The sequence below is a fragment of the Salvia miltiorrhiza genome, chromosome 7, assembly GCF_028751815.1.
Source record: "Salvia miltiorrhiza cultivar Shanhuang (shh) chromosome 7, IMPLAD_Smil_shh, whole genome shotgun sequence".
NCBI lineage: Eukaryota > Viridiplantae > Streptophyta > Magnoliopsida > Lamiales > Lamiaceae > Salvia > Salvia miltiorrhiza.
Window position 1 is genome coordinate 13,993,228 of NC_080393.1, and position 21,143 is coordinate 14,014,370.

General features: G+C 34.8%; 1 protein-coding gene, 2 long non-coding RNA genes and 1 pseudogene across 4 annotated transcripts; 3 read left to right on the plus strand and 1 right to left on the minus strand.

Moving 5' to 3' along the window:
• The first annotated feature begins 258 nt into the window (after positions 1-258).
• LOC130995355 (uncharacterized) lies at positions 259-1,539 on the plus strand. The gene is made up of 2 exons (XR_009092134.1): positions 259-1,120; positions 1,194-1,539. It is a non-coding gene; the product is annotated as an uncharacterized LOC130995355 (long non-coding RNA).
• Positions 1,540-8,120: 6,581 nt separating this feature from the next.
• LOC130995356 (gibberellin receptor GID1C-like) lies at positions 8,121-10,581 on the plus strand (annotated as a pseudogene).
• A 1,674-nt stretch (positions 10,582-12,255) lies between these two features.
• On the plus strand, positions 12,256-13,391 carry LOC130995357 (uncharacterized). Its single transcript, XR_009092135.1, has 2 exons — positions 12,256-12,697; positions 12,891-13,391. It is a non-coding gene; the product is annotated as an uncharacterized LOC130995357 (long non-coding RNA).
• A 1,976-nt stretch (positions 13,392-15,367) lies between these two features.
• LOC130995358 (pentatricopeptide repeat-containing protein At2g30780-like) lies at positions 15,368-19,233 on the minus strand. Of its 2 annotated transcripts, XR_009092136.1 has the most exons (3): positions 18,677-19,233; positions 16,629-17,872; positions 15,368-15,610 (listed from the first exon to the last, which is right to left on the minus strand). XR_009092136.1 is itself a non-coding variant. In XM_057920606.1 (2 exons), exons 1-2 carry the CDS (start codon positions 19,082-19,084, stop codon positions 16,730-16,732), a joined length of 1,551 nt encoding a protein of 516 aa, XP_057776589.1. In that variant the 5' UTR covers positions 19,085-19,233; the 3' UTR covers positions 15,368-16,729. The 2 variants fall into 2 exon arrangements, 1 of the variants encoding a protein (XP_057776589.1); XM_057920606.1 differs by having other exon boundaries at positions 15,368-17,872.
• Positions 19,234-21,143: the final 1,910 nt, after the last annotated feature.

Sequence of the window (21,143 nt, forward strand, 5' to 3'; positions counted from 1 at the left end):
TCTCGTCAAAACCTTAGACTCAAAACATTATCACATAACTATCATTTAGGTTCGAAACTATTTATTCGAACATCAACATGCGCATTAATCATAACTCGTTCTATTTATGTCATCAAGTTAAATATTCCGTCATTTAAAAACAAAACCTATAATATTACATAGATAAATTATATCATCATAGATCATGCTTTCTCATACATAAAACAATTTAATCCTTTTCAAATAATCCATATTAATAAGTCGTTTGAAAAGAATTAATTTAAATGAGAGTTTAACTCAAAATATTTTATTTTATAATCCCTTTATAAATACTTGAAATAAAGAACTCCATTTAAATAATTAATTTAAAGGTCAATATATAATTAAATTAATCAAGCTCAATTTAAATTAATAATTAAGAGCTCAAATAATTTAAATAGATATAAGCCCAAATTAATTAGATAAATTAAGTCTATCATGTTTTTCTTTGAATAAGCCCCAAACAATTAAATTAAAATAGGCCCAAATAAGAAAGCCCAAAATTTTCGGCCCAAACCCGGCTCAAACCCGGCCCAAACCCAGTTGAAACCCGGCCCAAACCCAGCTCCCCTTTCTAACCTAAATATACACACACACTAAATACACTCAAACACACACATTAGCTGCGCCTCTCTCTCTCTATCTCTATCTCTCGGCTCTCTCTCTCCCTATTCTCTCTGCTCTCTCTCTTTACTCTCTCTCTTCGTTCGGCTGAGGGCGGCGCCGCCTCCGGCGCGCCGCCTCGCCGTCGCCTCCTCCCCTCCTCTCCTTCGGCCACCGCGACCAGCCACCAGGTGTCGCCACCCTCGACTCCCTCGCTCCCTCGGCCGCTGGAACCAGGCGCAGCAGCGCAACCACGCCGGTGTGCCGCCATCGCCGGGCCGCCGCCTGCTCCCTCATCCTCGCGGCAGATCCGCCGCCGCCGTTCAACGCCACGGCCGCCTGGAGCTGCTGCTGTTCGCCTGAGGTCGACGGATCTGGCCTTCAGTCGTTCGTCTTGCTCGGAGTTCCCGCCGCCGTTGGCTTGCCCGGAGTCGCCGCTGGCTGGCCCGCGATCGACGGCCAGCAGCTCGCTGGAGGAGCCGAGCACCGTCTCACAAAGGTAAGCCCGGATCTCCCTATTCTCATTTCATTTTAAATTAAAAACTGAAACTCCTCTTTCCCTTTCTTGGCAGATCGGAGACAACCGCGGCTCCGTCGCCGTCCGTCAACCGCCGGCGACGACGAGCCACCGAGGCTGCCCTCCCCCTGACCTCGACTCACACACGCAATCAGCCAACACAAAGGGTTTTTTTTTGTGCGAGAATCATATACTGTAATTGCTCAAATAAAAGTTTTAACTCTTTCCTTGTAACTTCAGTTCACAAGTACATATTTAGTAACTGTAAATCTATGAATTTGCTACTCATTTTCTTCATTTATCAAAGCATATGTAAATCTGAGTTAATGAGCATGTGTTGGTATTCTGGAGTTGATGTATACAATTGAAGGATATTATAATATATAAATTAGAAATATAAACCTTGAATGATGAAAGATGTGGTGTCGTTTCTTGGCTGCGAGAGAGATGGTAGATGAATGTGAGAGGTGGGAATTGGCTGAAAAATGGTGTAGGTTATAAAAGAAAAAAAATGGGGTGGCTTGGATGGAAATTCTTCAACTTACAGGTACGAACACTTTCAGCCTGCATGTAAGACTGAAGAATTTCCTTCAGCATGCGCTCAAAATTCTTCAGCATGCGCTCAAAATTCTTCAGCATGCTTTAGGATTCAGCATGCTTAAGATTATTCTAATTAAAATATCTAAGAGATTAATATATTAATTATATGGTTCCAAACTCATTTAAATACATTAAGACATATAAGCCTAATTCTTATTGAAGCATAAAAATCCATTTGAGCTTGCTTCTAACGTAAATTAAATTACTCATGGGCTTAAGTAAACAATCGATAAAAGATTCATATTTAACACTTCAGTGTTAAATTCTCCACAATAAATTAATGGACTCAAAATATATTTTGAGTGCATCATCTATTGAAAATAAAAAAAAAAAAAATCATCACATATATAAATTATCAAATTCATATAAGTTCGTATTTTATAAATGGATGCTGAACTCTAATTACCATAATCAAACCTTAAATCAGTAATTAAAAGTATAAAATCCTTAATAAAAAGTCGGGTCGTTACATGAAGGTTGAGTTCCCCGGACTGCGCTGTCCTTAGCTATGAAGGTTGAGTTCCTAGGACTGTGCTGTCTTTATGATGGACTCGTTTTCACACCTTTGGTTTTATTCTTTTACCTGCACTGTTAGTTCTCCAATATATACAATAATCAACATGACAGGTGAATATCTTCTAAACATAAGGCGCCTATTGACTCTTGCGTTGGTGAGGATCCTACTCCTCATCAAATTATTCTTTTATTCATTTACTTATGAAGTCCTTACATCTAATAAAGTTTATAGATGTATTGACATGGTTTCAAATATAATATTTTTGAAGTGTACTATTATATTTTTAATATGTTCATGAATCCGAATCTTAATGATTTTTTTGCATGTGTGCCAACTTTTAAATTGTGAGATAGTTGGGTCAAGTTACTTTACATAAATTATTATCATTTCATGACAAAATATATTGTAGTAGCTGTTATATATGAGGTATAGCAAATGTAGATGAATGACTCAATAATATAATGAATGTAAGTGGTGAAGTACGATTGAACGGGTGGTATAGATTTAATCGGTGTATTATCATGGGATTTCGAATTATACCTAGTGTTACTTAGGAAACGAGAGAGAAAAGTAAGGTTGAAAGTACCAAAATCCGATTGTTGCTGTATTGCAAGTAAAGGTAGCGTAAGTTTACAAGGTACGTGCTCATGGCTATTTATAGATTACACGTTAAGGGTAAAAGGGTAATTTCATCACTGGAGCACGCATCTCGCGTGGTCGGGGGCATAATAGTAATTCTGTCCTCAAGCGGGAGATTTTTCTGCTCTTTTGGTGATTCCTCTGGCGGAAGCCACTTCTCTGGCGAGAATGACTTCTCTGGTGCAGACCGTTCCTCTGTTAAGGCCCATCCCTCTGACTTCTCTGCGGAAGCCCATTTCTCTGATGAAGCCCGCTCCTCTGGTTTATATTATTTCTCTGCTCTGCATATATTACTCCTCATCAGTAAGTATTCTTTGTAACTATATCAAAGTTAAATCATCAGTTTTTTTTTTTTTTTTTTTTTGGGCATTTCTCCTACCTTTCTTTACAAATTGGTTAATTATTCCTCAATTTAAATGTAAGTAGCATTTGCACTCAATGCACGAGAAACGTTTTTATATTCATATATTTATATAAAGTTCAATTATTATATTTATAAATATAAAAAAAATTAACTAAATGTATTTGAGCTAAATATTGAAAAAAAATGAAGAAGAATAATAAAAATTGATATTATGAAAAGTAAAAAAAAATAAATATTAAAAAGTAAAAATAAAAAATAATTGAAAACTAGATTTATTATAAAAAAAAGATGATAGAGGAAAGAGATTTTGTTTTTTAAATTTTAATCTTTAAATAAATATTTACACAAAATATATCAAATTAAAGCTCTTATCATGATCTTTAATTTTATATGCACGTTAAATATTTTATAATTAGTCGAATTTCATAAATTTTTAAAAAATAAGAAGATAAAGAAAAATGAAATTAAAAAAAAAAACAAATAGTTATAAATAAACCTTTAATTTTATTATACCTACAAAATTACCATTCAATTTTAAAATTAATTTAAAATTGATTTCAAATTAAAAGTTACTCCCTCCGTCCTAAACGAAATTGCGTATTTCTTTTCGGCATGAAGATTAAGAAATGTGTATAAAGTAGATAAAGTGGGTTGATGGATATTATTTAAATATTAAGTATAGAGAGAGAGTGTATTGCCAAAAAAAGAAATAGGATATTTCGTTTGGGACAGCCCAAAAAGGAAAACATGACATTTCGTTTGGGACGGAGGGAATACTTTTTTAATACTATAGATTATAGATGTGTGTGTTCGTATTAATATTGAGTAATTACATCAGCTCCCGATCTGGATCTAAAAATGAAACAAGTACTTTTTTTATAATATTTCAGTATGTGAGCAAGTTGGTTGTTGTTTTTATTTTTCTATTTTGATTAAATACATTAAGTTTTGGTTGAAAAAAATAGCACCAACAACTGAGTTTCTGTTATGGAGAAGTTCAAACTAAGGCAATAAAATATTTAATAGACTATGGTTAACGCACTAAATTATACTCAGGGGTGGAGCTAGGGGTGGGGCAGGGGTCATTGGCCTGCCCGGGATTTTAAAAAATAGTAGGACTATTTTTGTGATTTTATATTATATATATATATATATAGATCCGTAGATCCGGTAGTATCCAAGCTTATAATAGATCCGTAGATCCAAATCTAGACCACACATTTATGACATGTGGTGCATCAAGATGGTGACACGTGGCAAGAAGCTTTCAAGATGCATAAAGGCATTTCAAGGCAAAATTTGGAGAGGGGTAAAATTGGAATGTAATTTTCGAAATTAAAAAAAAAATAGATTTTCTCAAAATAGGTATATTTTAGATGCATAAAGTTTCATACGAGAATGCATGAACTTTCATATAAAAATGCATAAAGTTTCATATAAAAATGCATAAGATTTCACCCCACCCCCCACACCCCTGAACCCCACCCCACCGCCCCTCCCCCCCCCTCCCAATTTTTTTTTTTTTATTTTTTTAAAAACTGATTTTCTGACCACTGACCCACCCCTACCCCCACCCCCCACCATTTTTTTTTTATTTTCTCAAAAACTGATTTTCTGACCACTGACCCCCCCACCCCACCCCCCAATTTTTTTTTTTTTTGAAAAACTGATTTTTACATGCATAAAAAAATTACTCCATGTTTTACATGCATATACTTTCGCACATAAATGCATATACTTTCACACAAAAATACATATACTTTCACACAAAAATGCATTACATTTTTTGAAAAAATATAATTTTTTTGGGCTGGAGGGTGGGTGGGGGGTTAGCGGTCAGAAAATAAGTTTTTTTTTTAAAATAAAAAAATTGGGGGGGTGGGTGGGTGGGGGTGCGGGGGGGGGTGGGTGGGTCAGCGACTCAACAATCAGAAAATCAGTTTTGAAAAAAAAAATTGGGGGGGGGGGGGGGGGTGGGGGTCAGTGGTCAGAAAATCAGTTTTAAAAAAAAATTGGGTGGGGGGTGGGGCAGGAGTGGGGTGGCGAAAATACCAGATTTATTAAATTGAAATGCATTTTTTGTATAATTTAATGCATTTTTATGTAAAATCTTTATGCGCTTTTGTTTGATTTTATATGCATGTGAAACATGACTATTTTGGGGGGTGGTAATGGGGAGGGTTGGGGGGTGGTGTGGGGTGGGTTGGGGGGTGGTGAAAATACCAAAACTGTAAAAATCAAATGCATTTTTCTGTTCAAAGTTATGCATTTAATGTGAAAACTTTATGCATCTTCGTGGGAAACTATATGCATATAAAATATATCTATTTTGAGAAAATCTAAAAAAAAAATATTTTTTTAAATTATTAAATCCGAAAATTACATTTCAATTTTACCCCTCTCCATATTTTGCCTTGAAATGCCTTTATGTATCTTGATGCGCCACATGTCATAAATGTGTGGTCTAGATTTGGATCTACGGATCTTTTATAAGCATTGGGATCTACATGATCTCATTCCTATATATATATATATATATATATATATATATATATATATATATATATATGATTTTATGTTCATCATTATAATGTTGTGTTATTTTATACTGTAATCGATATGTCAGTTTTAGAATTGCAACGTTTTAAAGAAGTGAACACATAATTTATTGAGTGAAAATTTAAAATGTCATATTCCTTAAGTTATATGTGAAAAATGTTCTCTTTTATAAACATGGTTTTCTGTGAAAGACTTACACATTTAATCGATTTGACAGCTATCAATCATAAAAGTCAACGATTTGACAACTATCAATCAAGAATACATATGATCAGTGGGTGGCTAGATCATGTGTCCGCCCAAGCGGACACATAATTTCACCGGACGGACACATAATTTTACTGGGCGGACACATGATCTAGCCACCCAGATCATGTGTCTAGCCGGTAATATTATGTGTCCGCTTGGTCGGACACATGATCTAGCCACCCATCGGTCATATGTACTCTTGACTGATAGTTATCAAATCGTTAACTTTTATGATTGATGATTGTCAAATCGATCAAATGTGTAAGACTTTCACAAAAAATCAAACAAACCCATCAACGTCAAAGAGTAAAATAGGTACTTCACATAATTAGAGCATAAAATACTTAAATTTATAACTTAGGGCATTTTTACTATACAACTTAAGGATGTGGGCATTTTTGCCTATTAACACTAATTTATTTATGTATATCACCTTTGTATTGGATTAGAGATAAATTTTTTAAATTTGATATTGAAAGTTACTTTGTCTTACAAAGTTTTATGGGATTTTGGCAAATAAAATTACAAACTATTTCGAATTTACAATTTTAACATGACTTTTGAGTGTGGCGAATTAAATCACTATTTTTTTCAATTTTTGCAATTTCATCCCCCAATTTTTTTTTTTTTTTTTTGAATTGGAGCTAATTTGGATTAGCAAAGACAACGTCATTTTTGCGAGGCCTAACCGACGTCGTTTCGTACAATTTCAATTAAAAATTTACCCAAATTAGAAATAGATTGTATCCTGTAATTGCACCATAATTTTCAATATTTAGTAATTTTATTGCAAACCACGTCCCGAAGTATTTGAATGGAACCCAGTTGTTGGCTTGATATTTTTCCTCAGCTTGTTGGGTGAGTTGGTCTTCACTCATGTCGCTCACTTGATTGACTTGACATTTCTTGTATGTGGCCTTCCAAATCTTGACGTTTTTTTGGACATGTTGGAAGTGCAACTTGATTTGTTTGTTGTCACGAGTCGGAGTGCCGAAAGACCTACCTTCGTTGAATTTATGGGTAATTTCTTCTTGATAGCCGAGTGCCTTTTTAAACGGCACCCTTGATGGCGCTGTGGCTCGCCCCGACCAAGAGTGAGCAAATAAGCTCGGTCATTTTGAATCTGCCCTACTTCATCATTTTGAACGAATTAAGTGTCATTCAAATTGATACCCTTAAAGACCCATCGCATTGAAGGCGTTGATAATTGAGAGCACGCCAAAAAGCCCAAAAAAAGAAGTTGGAATATCCGATGAATTTGATCGGTCGCTCCACTAATTTATAAAATCACGATCCATTTTTTCAAGAGAAAATAAGATGGAAAAGTTGTAAAATAATGAAGAAGAAAAAGAAATGTATGAATTTTAATGTAAAAATTAGGGTACATGCAAATAATAAAAAATAAAAGAAATTAAGGAAAAGAACCAGTGTTGCAATGGTTAATTTTTTAAAAATAAAAAATAAAATGAAAAAAGAGCAAAATTATCATTGAAACATTAAAAATTAGTTTTTTTTAATAGACGCACAACACTTGCCATATATTACTACTTTCGTTCACTGAAAATGTAGCACAAATACAATTATCTGATTGGACATCCATGAAGAGTGAAGCACTTTTTTTGAGACATTAACTCATTATCTCAATTCAATCACAATCATTCCAAAAAAAAAAAATCAACCACAATGATTTATCTAAATAATGGGCTTGACGTATAAAAGTTTAAGAGGGTGGCACCGGTGAGGTTGAAGGGCTTGGGTGCGACAGGCGAGTCGCTGGAGCGCGATTGGAGCCGCGGCTTTGCACAGCTCTAACAAATTTTAACACGTATATTAAAATATCTCAATTATGGAAACTAAAAAATGAAAAATGACCACAACTTTTGGCGGGCCCTACCTTAACAGTTTAATTTTTCGCCACCTTCCCCCAACCCTATTCTCAATTTGTCGTCTCCGCCTCTCCTCTGCCGTTCTTTTCCCTTTGACTCTCTCTCTACAATACTCTTTTTTTCTCTCTCTTATCTTTTATGGTAATCCACGCGCCACCTTCACTCTCTCTCCCTTCTTTATCTTCCATTTTGCATTTAGTATATTATATACACTGAGATGATTTTAATTTATTCGCCCCCCCTCTCTCTCCTCTCTCTTTCTTGATCTTTTCCACTTCTGTAACTGTTGAACTAGATAACTGAACTCCCCCTACCTCTGTAATATTTCGCGATTATGTTCTCTCACTGGCTCTAAATCAGAAACGAAATAAAATCCGAAAAAGGGTTTTTTTCAGCCATCGCTAAAACGGAGAGGAAAATTTTGGTGGTGAAAACAACAGTGGAGAAACTCAGTTTCTTTTTTCTCGAGGGATCATTGTGTGTGGAACTGCCGAATATTGAGCCTCTGGCCTTGAATTATGGCGGGCAGTAATGAAGTAAATGTCAGTGAATCGATGGTAACCAGACATGTTTGCTTGTTTTATTAATAATTCTGTGTTTTCCATTATCGGTTTTCTGGTTCGAAATTAGGGTATTCTGCGATTTGTGGGCTTTTGGATGTTATTCGTGTTTCTGTGAATTTTCGTGATTGAAATTGGGGTTTCGTATTGTTTTTCGAGGAAGAGTTCATTTTGCGGAGAAAAAGTGAGATTTGAGGATTGGAAAATTGAATCTTGATTTTTTCATCGACGATATCCCCCTTCTCTTTTCCCTTGATTCTCGCCTTTGTTGTTTTTCTTGCTTTGACTACTGACTTAGCTAGGCCGATATCATGATTGTGCTGTTTGGGTTATTTTAGGTTGTTTCTCGACTTTTCATTTCATTTCTTTTTATGGATATGCATGAATTTTCCGTTTCTTTTCAGCATTTTCCTTTATAGTTGATTGGTTGAATCGGTTGCTGATAATGATTTGGGAATGTTTGTGTATTTTTGTTCAATTATCAATCCCAAGCATCAGCTTGACTTGAGCTTCATAATGGATAAATGAGACGACAAGTGAACTGAAAATAAAAAATTTGGTGCTATTTTTGCAGAGAGTGGTTCCCCTGAATACATGGATCCTTATATCCAACTTCAAGCTTAAATATAAAGTGCTCCGTCGGCCCGATGGCACATTCAACCGCGATTTGAACGAGTTTCTTGACCGGAAAGTGACTGCAAATGCTGTTCCTGTGGACATGGTTTACTCATTCGACACTGTGGATCGCCCTACGGGCCTGCTCAACCGTGTTTATCTCCCCACCTGTGAGAACGAGCCTCAATTGGGGATTGCAGAAGTGGAGAAGCCCTTGAGTGCCTCTGAAGTTGTACCTGTAATCGTATTCTTCCATGGTGGGAGCTTCGTCCATTCCTCAGCCAACAGTGCTATCTACGACACATTCTGCCGCCGCCTTGTGAAAACCTGCAAGGCTGCAGTGGTATCTGTGAACTACCGGAGATCACCCGAGCACCGGTACCCCTGTGCTTATGATGATGGATGGACGGCTCTTAAATGGGTTAACTCGAGAGCATGGCTTCGTAGTGGGAAGGACAAGGATCTCAAAGTTCATATATATCTAGCCGGAGATAGTTCTGGTGGCAATATTGCTCATCATGTCGCTGTGAAAGCTGCAGAGGAGGGCGTGGAGGTATTAGGAAACATTCTTCTCCATCCCTTATTCGGAGGGGAGGAGAGGACCGAGTCTGAGAAACGGTTGGATGGCAAATACTTTGTGTGGATTCAAGAAAGGGATTGGTATTGGAGAGCATATCTACCAGAAGGAGAAGATAGGAACCATCCGGCCTGTAATGTGTTCGGCCCTAGGAGTCGAACCCTTGAAGGGCTAAACTTTCCGAAGAGTCTGGTCGTTGTGGCTGGATTGGATCTTCTTCAAGATTGGCAAATAGGTTATGTTGAAGGGCTGAAGAAAAATGGTCATGAGGTGAAGCTCCTCTACCTCGAAAAGGCCACAATCGGGTTCTACTTCTTGCCAAACAACGAGCATTTCGAATCCTTAATGGATGAGATGAAGAGCTTCATCCAATCCTAACTGTTTATACATAACTCCCCATCACAGGCAGCCATACATGACAGAAGCTTGACTCTTTTCCGTTTCTTACTCACGGTTTCATGTTTTATCCCGACCTCGTTTAGCAGTTATGGTGTGTAGTAGTATGATTGTGTAGAAACTACCTCTTTTCCAGTTGCTGATAACTTGTGATTTTGTGGTGGTGATATGATGATGATCTGCACCTCGTTGGTGTTGGTTTATCTCCTCGCTTGGTTGAAGAGGGCGTTCCACATCGGAAGGTCACTTGTTCGCAGCCTTAGCAGAACGACTTCAGCTCGAGGTTTCTGCGTATTGCTTGTAACGGCGGCTGACAGACAGACAGAGGAGGTGGTAGGGTTACTGGCCGGAGATGCCGGCCGTTTGTTCGCTACGGCTAGTTTAAAAGCTAATTCAGTACATGGATTGGGGGTAATCCATGCTGCTATCATCTGTATTTTCCACTTGTGCTCTAGAAATATATAGAAATTTTGTGTTTATATGTAACAGTCTAAACTTTTCGCTTATATACTAATTTCATGATGGTTTCTCTCATGATGAGAGACTGATTTCATGAAAATTTTAAAAAAAATTATGCTGCATATTTTTTTGCCTCCAATCTTAGACTCCCAGATTTGCTGAATAATGACTTCTATTTTAGGACTGTACGTTTTAGGCTATTCAGACAATGCAATCCTTGTACATCCAAAAAAGAGAGCTCTGAACGACAAACATTTTCCTTTCTCTTTCTCCCTTCCAAAGTTGCTTTTAATAAAATTATTCGAATTCGATTTCGAAAATGTTAGAACTGATCAAGGACTATCTAACGCTGCATGAACTTTATGTCCTTCTTGAGAAGTAAAGTTATACTATCTCGAATTATGCATAAGTACAATTATACTATATACGAACTATTGACCTTTGTACAAAAATAGGCCGTCACGGCTCACGAGCCGAATACTAATAGATTCGACCTCGATTCGTTTAAATATTTAGATGTTCGAGCTTCTATTATGTTGATTGAGCTTGGCTCGTCATTAACTTATCGAACTTGATTTTGAGCTCGGCTCGTGTGATACTTGATAATGTCGAATTCGAGCTCGGCTCGTCAAATGTTCGTATAAATGATACTCGAGCTCGAACTCGTCAAAAACTCATGAAAAACTTGAAAAATGTTTAAAATATATTATTGATCTTAATTAAGTATGTTACTAACCTTGCAGCTCAAGCTCGATTCGTTTAAGGCTTATGCACTAATTTGATTGAAGGCTCTCAAACATGTTTGCAAACAAACGAATCTGAACATATTCGCGAACTAAACGAACCAAGCGAATGAACTTTTTAGAGACGAGAACGAGACTCGAATACTTGCAAGCAGCTCTATTTATTTACATTATAACACAAATATATTAAAAATGAGGTGGCATAAAAACAATGTTGTTCTACTACCTAAATTTAAAAATAAGAATAATAATACTCCCTTCGTCCCATGAAATTAGTTCTTTATTTTATTTTGGGATGTCTCAAAAAGATAGTCCACTTTTTTAATTAATATTATATAAAAGTATTATTTTACTAAACTAACCTTATTTAATGTTTAACTTAAATGAGAAAATAATATGTGAAAATAATAAATAAGAATATAAAAAATAAAAACAAAGAATTAATATTTATTAAAGAAAATGAAATGTATTTTTTTAAATTATGTGAAAAATGAAAAGAAATTAAATTGGCGGGAGGAAGGAAGTATCCGACAATGCGAGTTTATAACTGTAATTATTGTATAGTTCGAGACATTTCCATTAAAATATCATTAATTGTAATAATACATAGTTCATAATTCTGATATTAAGCTGTAATTTTCTTATTTAAAATTCTGTCTTGTAGTTGTGGTACATGAATGTGGCTAATAATTGTTATATCAAGTGGGCACACGAATTGTACGACCTTCACCATTAATATAAATATTTAAAAATATGAATTATTTGATGAAGAGGGATGGAGCGGAAACCAAAAAGTAAATCCTAATCCTAATCCAGCCAAAAAATGATTGGACCAAATATCACTTTCATCTTCACCCTCGTTTCATTAATTCTTTCACAACTCGGATTCATTGCACCCATTACTCCCTCAGTCCCGCAAACTGTAGTAAAACCTTTTTGACACGAACTTTAAAAAATTAATATTTTATATATTGGTGTGGTAGATAAAAATAAAATAAAATAATTATCATATAAAAAAGTAATTCGAATCCTCTGTCCTCAAAATCGCGTACCACTCCGTGTCCCAACATGAAACTACACCGTTTTGTAGTTTATATTTTCATCCTTTTTGCAGATAATCAGCTCGGCTCAAGCCGCGAATCATTTTTCTCTTTCCTATAGCAGATTGATGTCAAATTTTTTCTGATTTAATAAAATCTCTCTCCACAAAAACGAGAGAATTTCATCTTCTACACGCGATTTGGCTATGGATTTCCAAAACGGTGTAGTCTTGTGTTGGGATCGTATCGTCCGTTGTTGAGTAGCAGCGTCGAGGTGGAGGAGTGCAGAGGGGCGTTTTCTGTTTTGCTCCTCCCATTAGAAATTATTTCCGACCAAAACCAATTTTCAAATCTCGTATGTGGAAAGGATTGAGTTCTGTTTGGAGACAAAAAGAAAAATTATGATAGTTAGGACATACGGCCGGCGGAGTAGTGGACTGACAAGGAGCTACTCCGGTGTCGCCTTCCCAAGAATGCCCCCAAGATGTTTACAATTTTACATTGTCGTCCCTGGACTCCGCTCACTGTCACTGATCCAATCCCTACAGTTTCAATTCTTCGCAGGAGCTGAGAGACAAATGACGATTTTGCGCTCAAGAAGGGCTGCTGGTTGCGGGGATAACGGTGGACGAAAGAATGTGAAGCTGAACAGCCTTGATTCGAAGCCATATGGTTTGAGTTCATCTCAGGAATTGAAGGATTATCCGGAGGTGGAGATGATTCGCGGCTTGAGCCGAGCTGATTATCTACAGTGAGGGCGAAAATATAAACTACAAAACGGTGTAGTTTTGTGTTGAGACACGGAGTGGTACACGATTTTGGGGACAGATGATCGAAACTGATAAAAATTTGCTCAAATTTCATGAAACAACTCAAAAAAAATTACTCGTGCTTAAGCTTCATGAGTCGAAGGGATAAATTTTTTCCTCATTTCATCTTATTATTAATGCAAACTCGTCTACTCGAATCGAGTATCTATTAAGTTAACGTGTGTTAAATCATGGGATCAAAAAATATAGCTGTCAGAAAAAATATGTAAAAAAGTTGCATCAACATTATTTAAGCTGGCCGACTAATGAGTTCACGTATTTTTTTGGGGGCAACCATGTCAGCTTCGATTATTACCTAATTTGAATCGATGTTGCAAATGACATGAATAGTTAAAAGTATGTTTTTTGTGTCAAAATTTAAAAATAGTATTTATAAACTTAAAAATGAATAAAAAACAGTACTATTATATGCAATTAAATGTGAAATGTTTTAGAAAATAGAGAAACCTACAACGTACCGTCCGAATGTTCTAATTCATTTCCAGTTTTTTTTCCCTATTCTATTTCATGGATAATCACCATCTGTGTAATAAGTATAATGCAAGTACAGTATAAAATAGTACCCCCTCCATCCCAATTTAAATAGTGCTTAAGGGTTAGACACGGATGTTAAGAAAGAAATTACAATAAAATATGAGAAATAAATTAATTTTTCTTAAGAATATATTTGTCCAAAAAGTAAGAGAGAAAAATGAAGATATTTTTTTTAAATGAAAAAAAATAATGATGTGTAGACCATAATGACATAATGTAAATAATAAATGAGTTAATAGTGTTTTATGTCCCGAACTTTCAGCGTTTTCCATAAAATATTCCGAACTTTAAGTTTCTCATTAAAAACCTTGAACTTTTAGTTTTTTCCGCAAAATGTGCCACTATACAAAATTCGATAACGGAAAGATGATAAAAAACCACAAACTTTTAACGTTTTCCAACAATGGTGGTTCCTAATATGATTTTCCAACAATGACGGTCCCCACAATATTTATTTCGGCGAGATAATTCATCTTTTTGTCATCGAAATTTGTATAGCGGAATATTTTATGGAAAAAACTAAAAGTTCGGGGTTTTTTAGGAGAATGAAAGTTTGGGACATTTTGTGGAAAATGCTGAAAGTTCAGGACATAAAATACTATTAATTCATAATAAATTATGTAACGATATTAGTAATTTTTAAATTTAGAAAGTAACTTATTAAAATGAGACACGTTTAAATAAAAAAATAAAATAAGGGAGTACTATTGCTAGAAATAAAAAACAGGATTTGATTATCAAAGGAGTTTAAAGTGAAATAACTAATAAGGGATCTGGATTCTGGAGTGGAGTGGTGAGTAATGCTAAAAAGGCCAGCTGTTTCACATTTTTGACTTTTCTTGCCAAGAAAAATGTCATTTTGTGTTTGTGTAAAATGTGGTACTATGGTACTAATTGGTCGTTTTCTTCCATTATTAACTTTACTTCTTTCTCACTTATTTTATACGTTTTTTTTCTTTTTTGTGGGGTTTTGGAATTTTTTGGTGTTTGAAATTTAATTTATTTGGTGGTGGTACCATACAATATATTAATATTACATCACTTTCACTGATTGGCAGTTTTGTTTGGCAGCATCTCACATTCCCACTATTAGGCAGTTGTTTGGTAGTGGAGACTGGAGAATACTTATTTTTATCATACTTAGAGAAAATTAAAGAGAACCGATTCACAATGATAACACAAGTTATGTTTATTTGTATTTATACTTAGTTATTGTGTGACACGCAAGTAAATGGAGTCCATATGTTAGATGCTCGATATTAGAGACTAGTAAAACTCGACACTAATAATGCAAAACATAGGAATTGAAAAGCTACAGCCTACATAGGTTTGCTTATTTTTTTTGAGGGAAACATAAGTTTGCTTATTGGAATTAATAGTTAGCCCCTTTTTATACTTAACTAGCATTTGCATCCCGTGCATTTAATTTTATATTTATATAAAATTAATACTAATTCAATTATTATACTTATAAATATTTCCATGCAGAACAAACTCATAAAGATAATAAGTTGAAGTCCCTAATGAAGATTTATTAATATTCAAATATTACAGAAAAACAAAAAAGTTAAGGCCAAAATGAAGAAAGGGTGTATCATGTCATGTTCATGCATGCTCTAGCAAAAGAGAGGAAATGTAAGCAGAATTAGACGCTTACTTGCTGCAAGAAATGAATGCTTCACAGATCCAAAAAAACCTCACTACTTTTCAGGAACATGTATTGTCCATCACTCTAGAAGAAGATCAAGATTATACAACACCAAAGAAAAATAGCAGCAGCAATCGGGAGTCGAAGTCCTCACACGAGGTAAGGCAAAAATTACGCATGTTAAAAATGATCGCATAAACCATCTTGCATCTCTAGGAATAAAAACTTCCAGTGTGCTAATCTGGGAATGTGCAATCTGCAACGACAAATAAAAATGTACAAACAATTTTCACTAAGCATTCTGCATAAATGTGGAAATGCGAAACTTCAGAGAAAGAAGGTTAAAACAATGCTCCCAAAACATAATCCATACACAACAACTCCTCCTTTTCCCTTCAATCTGCTGAGTAAATGTAAAACAATAGAAGATAAGCTAGTATCTTGAAACTATGTATCATTGACACTTGAAAGAGATAAGCCACCGAAAGTAGACTTTGCCGAGGATTATATATTTTATGATTTTTCAAATATTTCTAGAGATATAATTATCCTATCTTGTACTAACTATTAAATAAAAACATAAGAAATAGCATAACTTATGTTACAGATAGGACCATTTCAATTCCACCTTGTATTCAACTATTGGGACTAATGACGCCTCTAGACTACACAAATATACCAACACTTTTCCTCCATTATCATATGCACATCACCGGACCAACTAAAAAAACATCAAAACCATCTAATCCTTAGTAAGACTGCTTAAATGAAAGATCCGATCACAAAAATAAAATGTTTTCCAGAGATCAAATATGGGAAAACAAAAAACATAGCAACATTATCCAGGTTCCGTGATTTAAATGCAGTTGGCATCAGATTGAAGATCCATAGAAACAGATACTTTGAGAATTGTATGGGTCACTACAACTGAAACTCATTAGAATGATAATGACAACCATTTGAAGTCTTTTTCCAAACTCTCCTCGCTAAATCAAATCAGAATGCAACCTGAAGTATTGTAAAATTCTAGGAAGACAACGAGATATGTCAAAAAGCTACCACTTCTAGAATGAAGCCAATAACTTTTATTTAGACCTTACTGTCCAGTAACATGGAAACCACCATTGCTACATATTGGCCAAATAAAACAGGTAAAATGGAAAGAAAAATTCATATAGTAATCCACAGACAACATGTGTGTTTTTAGCATTTAACAACCAGATCACTAACATGTCAATAATCAGTTACACTCAAATGATAGAAAACGATCATACCTTGGAATGCGATGAAATTTTCACTTCATCTTTGATAGCAAACTTTGGCGTCTGGATTACTATCAGATCATTCATCTTGCTCAGGAATTATAAATGTACTTCTAAAATTCGAGATATTTCATTGAATCTAGTGGACCACTACGTATTTCGTATCCATTTTTACACATCATTCCAATAACCTGCTCAAGCTTACTTCTTTCACCCCACCTTTCATATGCACAATACAGTATCCAAAAAGTTTTCTTTGACCAGTGCATATTTATTTTACTCATTTCATAAAGAACTCTCTCCATTTCAGAAAGGCGCATCTCTGAAGCGTACATTACCATTTTGCAGTGGTAAAGTGATCTACAGAGTTTCCAGCCTGCAAGTTCAGCACGCTGTACAAAGTCATCCAGTTTGTCCACTGCACGTTGTCTGAAGTAACTCGAACTGATACATCTCACCACATTAGTTGCTATAACATAGATTTTACGCTCAAACGCCTCGTTTATTGAATTTTCCATCTGTTCCAATAAGTCCTCCTTTGCGTATAAACAAATCAATAGCACATTCACCCAGGGTCGATAGTCACTTTTCGGAATTTTGCTGAAAAGTGTCTCAACCCTCTGAACTCTATCAGCCTTGGAGCTCATACAGTAAGCATGTATCATGATTCTAATCAAGTGAATATCTTTAGCATCAACATAATCCCCCACCATCTTATATATTTCCTCCATCTTTTCCAGCTTACCAGCGAGTGCATACCCTTGAAGCATTAGCAGATGAATATCTAGGTCAGGTTTGACTGGCCCATTTTTCATCGCCAAGTAAGTCTTTTCCATCTCGTCCCACATCCACGCGGTAATATAACCAAAAAGCAACCCCCTGTACGTATGGATAGTTGGCTTGATGTTTAAATCATTTAACTCTCTAAAAGTTGCTTCCATGTGATCTACAAGCATCAGGTGGCCAAATGATGAAATGAGTATGTTGTAAGTTATGATCGACGGAGTACACGCGGAATCCTTCTTCAAGTCACGAAACACCGACTGGCACTTTACACTCTGACCAGATTTCATGTAGGTACTCATAAGAGCATTATATAAAGATGTTCCCTTTAGTTGTTTATTGCATGCCTCTTTGAAAAGTTCAACTGCAACATCAAGTTTGTTCATTCTACCAGCTATAGCAATACCTATTGAGTACTCCGCCGTTGTCATTGGAGAAGCATAATCAAGTTGTTTCCTCCTCCATCCGAGAACCTGAGTAGATTCAACTGTTTAATCCAGTTATGTACCAACTGATTCATCCAGCTATGTATGCAACACATTCTGACCCATAAATTAGTTCAAATGTATTGAAGAGATGCCATATAGCCAAGCTCGAAATGAGAAAGTGTTATCAATTCACATCGATGGGGCCTCAACAACAGTTGACAGAGCAACACAAAAGTTTTATAAAAAATATCAATGGTAAATAAAATAACACGGAAATTGCGTTTAATCACTAATTCACAAAACTCACCCACAATATAGAGAAAAGAAAACATTTTTCAGGGTATAAAATTTTGGAGATTGATGCTGTATAATACAAAACTGGCTTTCCCTTGCTTCCACGAGAACTCTGAAACTGTGTGCTCCATCTATAATCCCTTCTTCAGGTTAGTACTATTAACCAAGGAAGAAGGAAAATAAAATTAAAAATCTCTTTGCTACCTGCCTCTCAATTGAACACATCTTCAACTCAGAAATCCAATAGAAAGTGAATAAATGAATCGAACTAGAATCATTAAAACACATTGTGTTTCATTAAAACACCCATTCCAAAACATTCCAACATTTTCGAGGATCAAGCAAACAGATTGTGCATTCATGTGCAAATTGAACAGCATCTTATCTATATTCATGCAACGACAACAATCCAAAACCAATCTGCATTATACCCATTCATCTACCATATCATGAACCCCGCATTCCGTTTCAACCACAACAGAACCGTTCAAATTCATGTGCAAAATATGAAGCATAAGGAAATCTTGCCCGAAAAAGATAAAGATAAAAAAGCACCTCCATAGCCACAGAGGGAAAACTCTGCAGCTGTTTCAAGAGCTCAATGATCGCCGATCCATCATAGTACCTCCGAAAGAGGGCGACGCCCTTTTCTTCTAGAATATTGTCGATTTTCTCGACATCTTCTTCCTGAGCCAAAATCTCATGCTTCAATTCGGCAACCGTCTCTTTTAAATATTTTCCCCCATTCACCTCCGCTCGCTTACAAATTAATTTATCTTGGAATAAAGATGCTAAATCCCCAAACTTCCTTTTCTCCCCATCGCTGGAAGGCGTTTGAGTTGTATCTTGACAAATAAAACGAATCGGGGCAGAAGGTTTAGCGATTCTCTCATGGTGGTAGTGGGAGATACGGGGTGTAGCCAAACATGTCCGCAATTCGGCAAGCTTGTATGCTCGTTTCATTGTAGATTAGCTGATAAAGGAATGAACTTAACGCATTTTTATCCGCCTTCCCACTGACGAGGTAAGGGTTTTTGATGGGGTTTAGGGGAAATCGACATCACGAGAGAGAGACAGAGACAACAGCAAGAAAGAAAAAAATTGTTTTCGGGCTGCTGAGGAACTCAGGAAAAACTGTTAATGGATTTAGCCCAAAACATTTTTTATTTTGGCCCAAAATCTTTTTCTTTTGTTAATGGAGTAAAATATTAGAAAAAATACGAACAATATAAAAAGAAATAATAACAAATATGTTTATATAAATAAATAAATAATTCGTATACATCATTAAATAAACCTATATAATATTTTTAATTCTAATTTTTAGATATAAAACTAAATTTTTAATAACAAATTTAGTATTATTTTTTTAATAACAAATTTAGTATAATTTAAAAATATTTCAATTTAAAATAATTATTAAACAAATCATGTAAACTTTTTTAAAAGGAAAAAATGACATATACTTATTTTTTTCACCAACAGAAGCAAAATGAAAAAAGAGTATGATGTTCAACATTAAAGATAAATGACAGACAACAAACAAATAAATTTGACACTTTAAACGATCATAACTTATTCATTTCAAATTTATTTTTTATAATTTTTACATCGAACTAGTTTGTTGCCCGTCGAAATTCGACGAGAATTAATTATTATATATATATATATATATATATATATATATATATTGTTAATAATTTTAAGTATAAATTTAATAATTGTACAATCTGTAGATTATGAACTTTGTTTATATACTCGTATTCATTTTAAACTCAATTAAAAATAATTTTATTATTCATTCTCATTCTAAATTCATAATAGTAATATCCGCTAATTACCCGAATATGCTTAAATTTATTAAATATCTAAATAATCAAATATAAATTGTTACGATAATTAGTTATCTATCTCAATAAAAACTCATAACATTTCAAAATAAACATTAACAATAAAAAATAAAATTTTAATAAATAGAGAAAATTTCACGTATGTAGATAATCTTTTATAGATTCTACAATTAGTGAAGTCTTCCGAAAAAAATAAATGTGGATCCTAAATATCTATATGTGTGTGTTAACAATAAATAGTAGTATGAATAATAAAAACTATATAATTTATGCATTCGTTTAAAACGTGCCAAACCCGATTTAAAAGTAATTTTAATTATTTGCCCGTCCAAATTGACAAACATATGAAAGAGAGCAACCCTATTTCTAAACATATATAATATTATCCGTTAATTATCCGATCACATTTAAATTTTATAAAGGGTTAAGTACCAAATTCCCCTCTATCGATGTCGTCCCTATCGCGTACAGGACCCTATAGTCAGGGTAAGAGCTGTTTACTACCTCAACGTGGCAAAATCGCACCAAATAGAATACACTTGGAGCGGGACGGAGGGAGTAATAAATAGAATAAATTATAAAAGATTAAAGATTAATTAATAATAAATGTAGAAATTATACATAATACGAAATCTCTTTAGAATTTATATAACAGTCATGTCGCAAACCCAATTCAAAAGTGTTTTTACTATCAGTTTTCGTCAAAACACGTATAGTAATATTCGCTAATTTTTCTCAAACTCATTTAAGTCTATAAATATCCAAAAAGTCAAATAAAAGTTGTTACAATAATTGATTACATGTCTTATTAAAAATCAAAACATTACAAAGTAAATATTAAATACATCTATTATAAATAATAATAGTGATCCGTACCTTTCTCTACAATTAATAACGAAACAATAGGGCCGGATGGCCCTATTGGTGATTGAAACTTAAATTTTGTCCACAAAATTTAAAATATCAATATTTGGCCATCTTTTATATGCTCTACCTAATTTACCCTTTAACTCAATAGATCCAACAACTTTCTTTGACCCGGATCCAAATTTAGGGATTAACCCATGCCTTGTCTACCCCCCAAACCCCCGACCCCACCCACCCACCCACCCACCCCAAGCCAAAAAAAAAAAAAAATTTACTTTCCCTGCTTGTCTACCCCCAGACCCCCG

Excerpts from the sequence above, each read along its gene's own strand:
- LOC130995358 (XM_057920606.1), bottom strand. The coding sequence starts at position 19,084 with ATGAAACGAGCATACAAGCTTGCCGAATTGCGGACATGTTTGGCTACA. Across the intron at positions 17,873-18,676 it reads TTCCCTCTGTGGCTATGGAG|GTTCTCGGATGGAGGAGGAA; the intron begins GTGCTTTTTTAT and ends GAATCTACTCAG.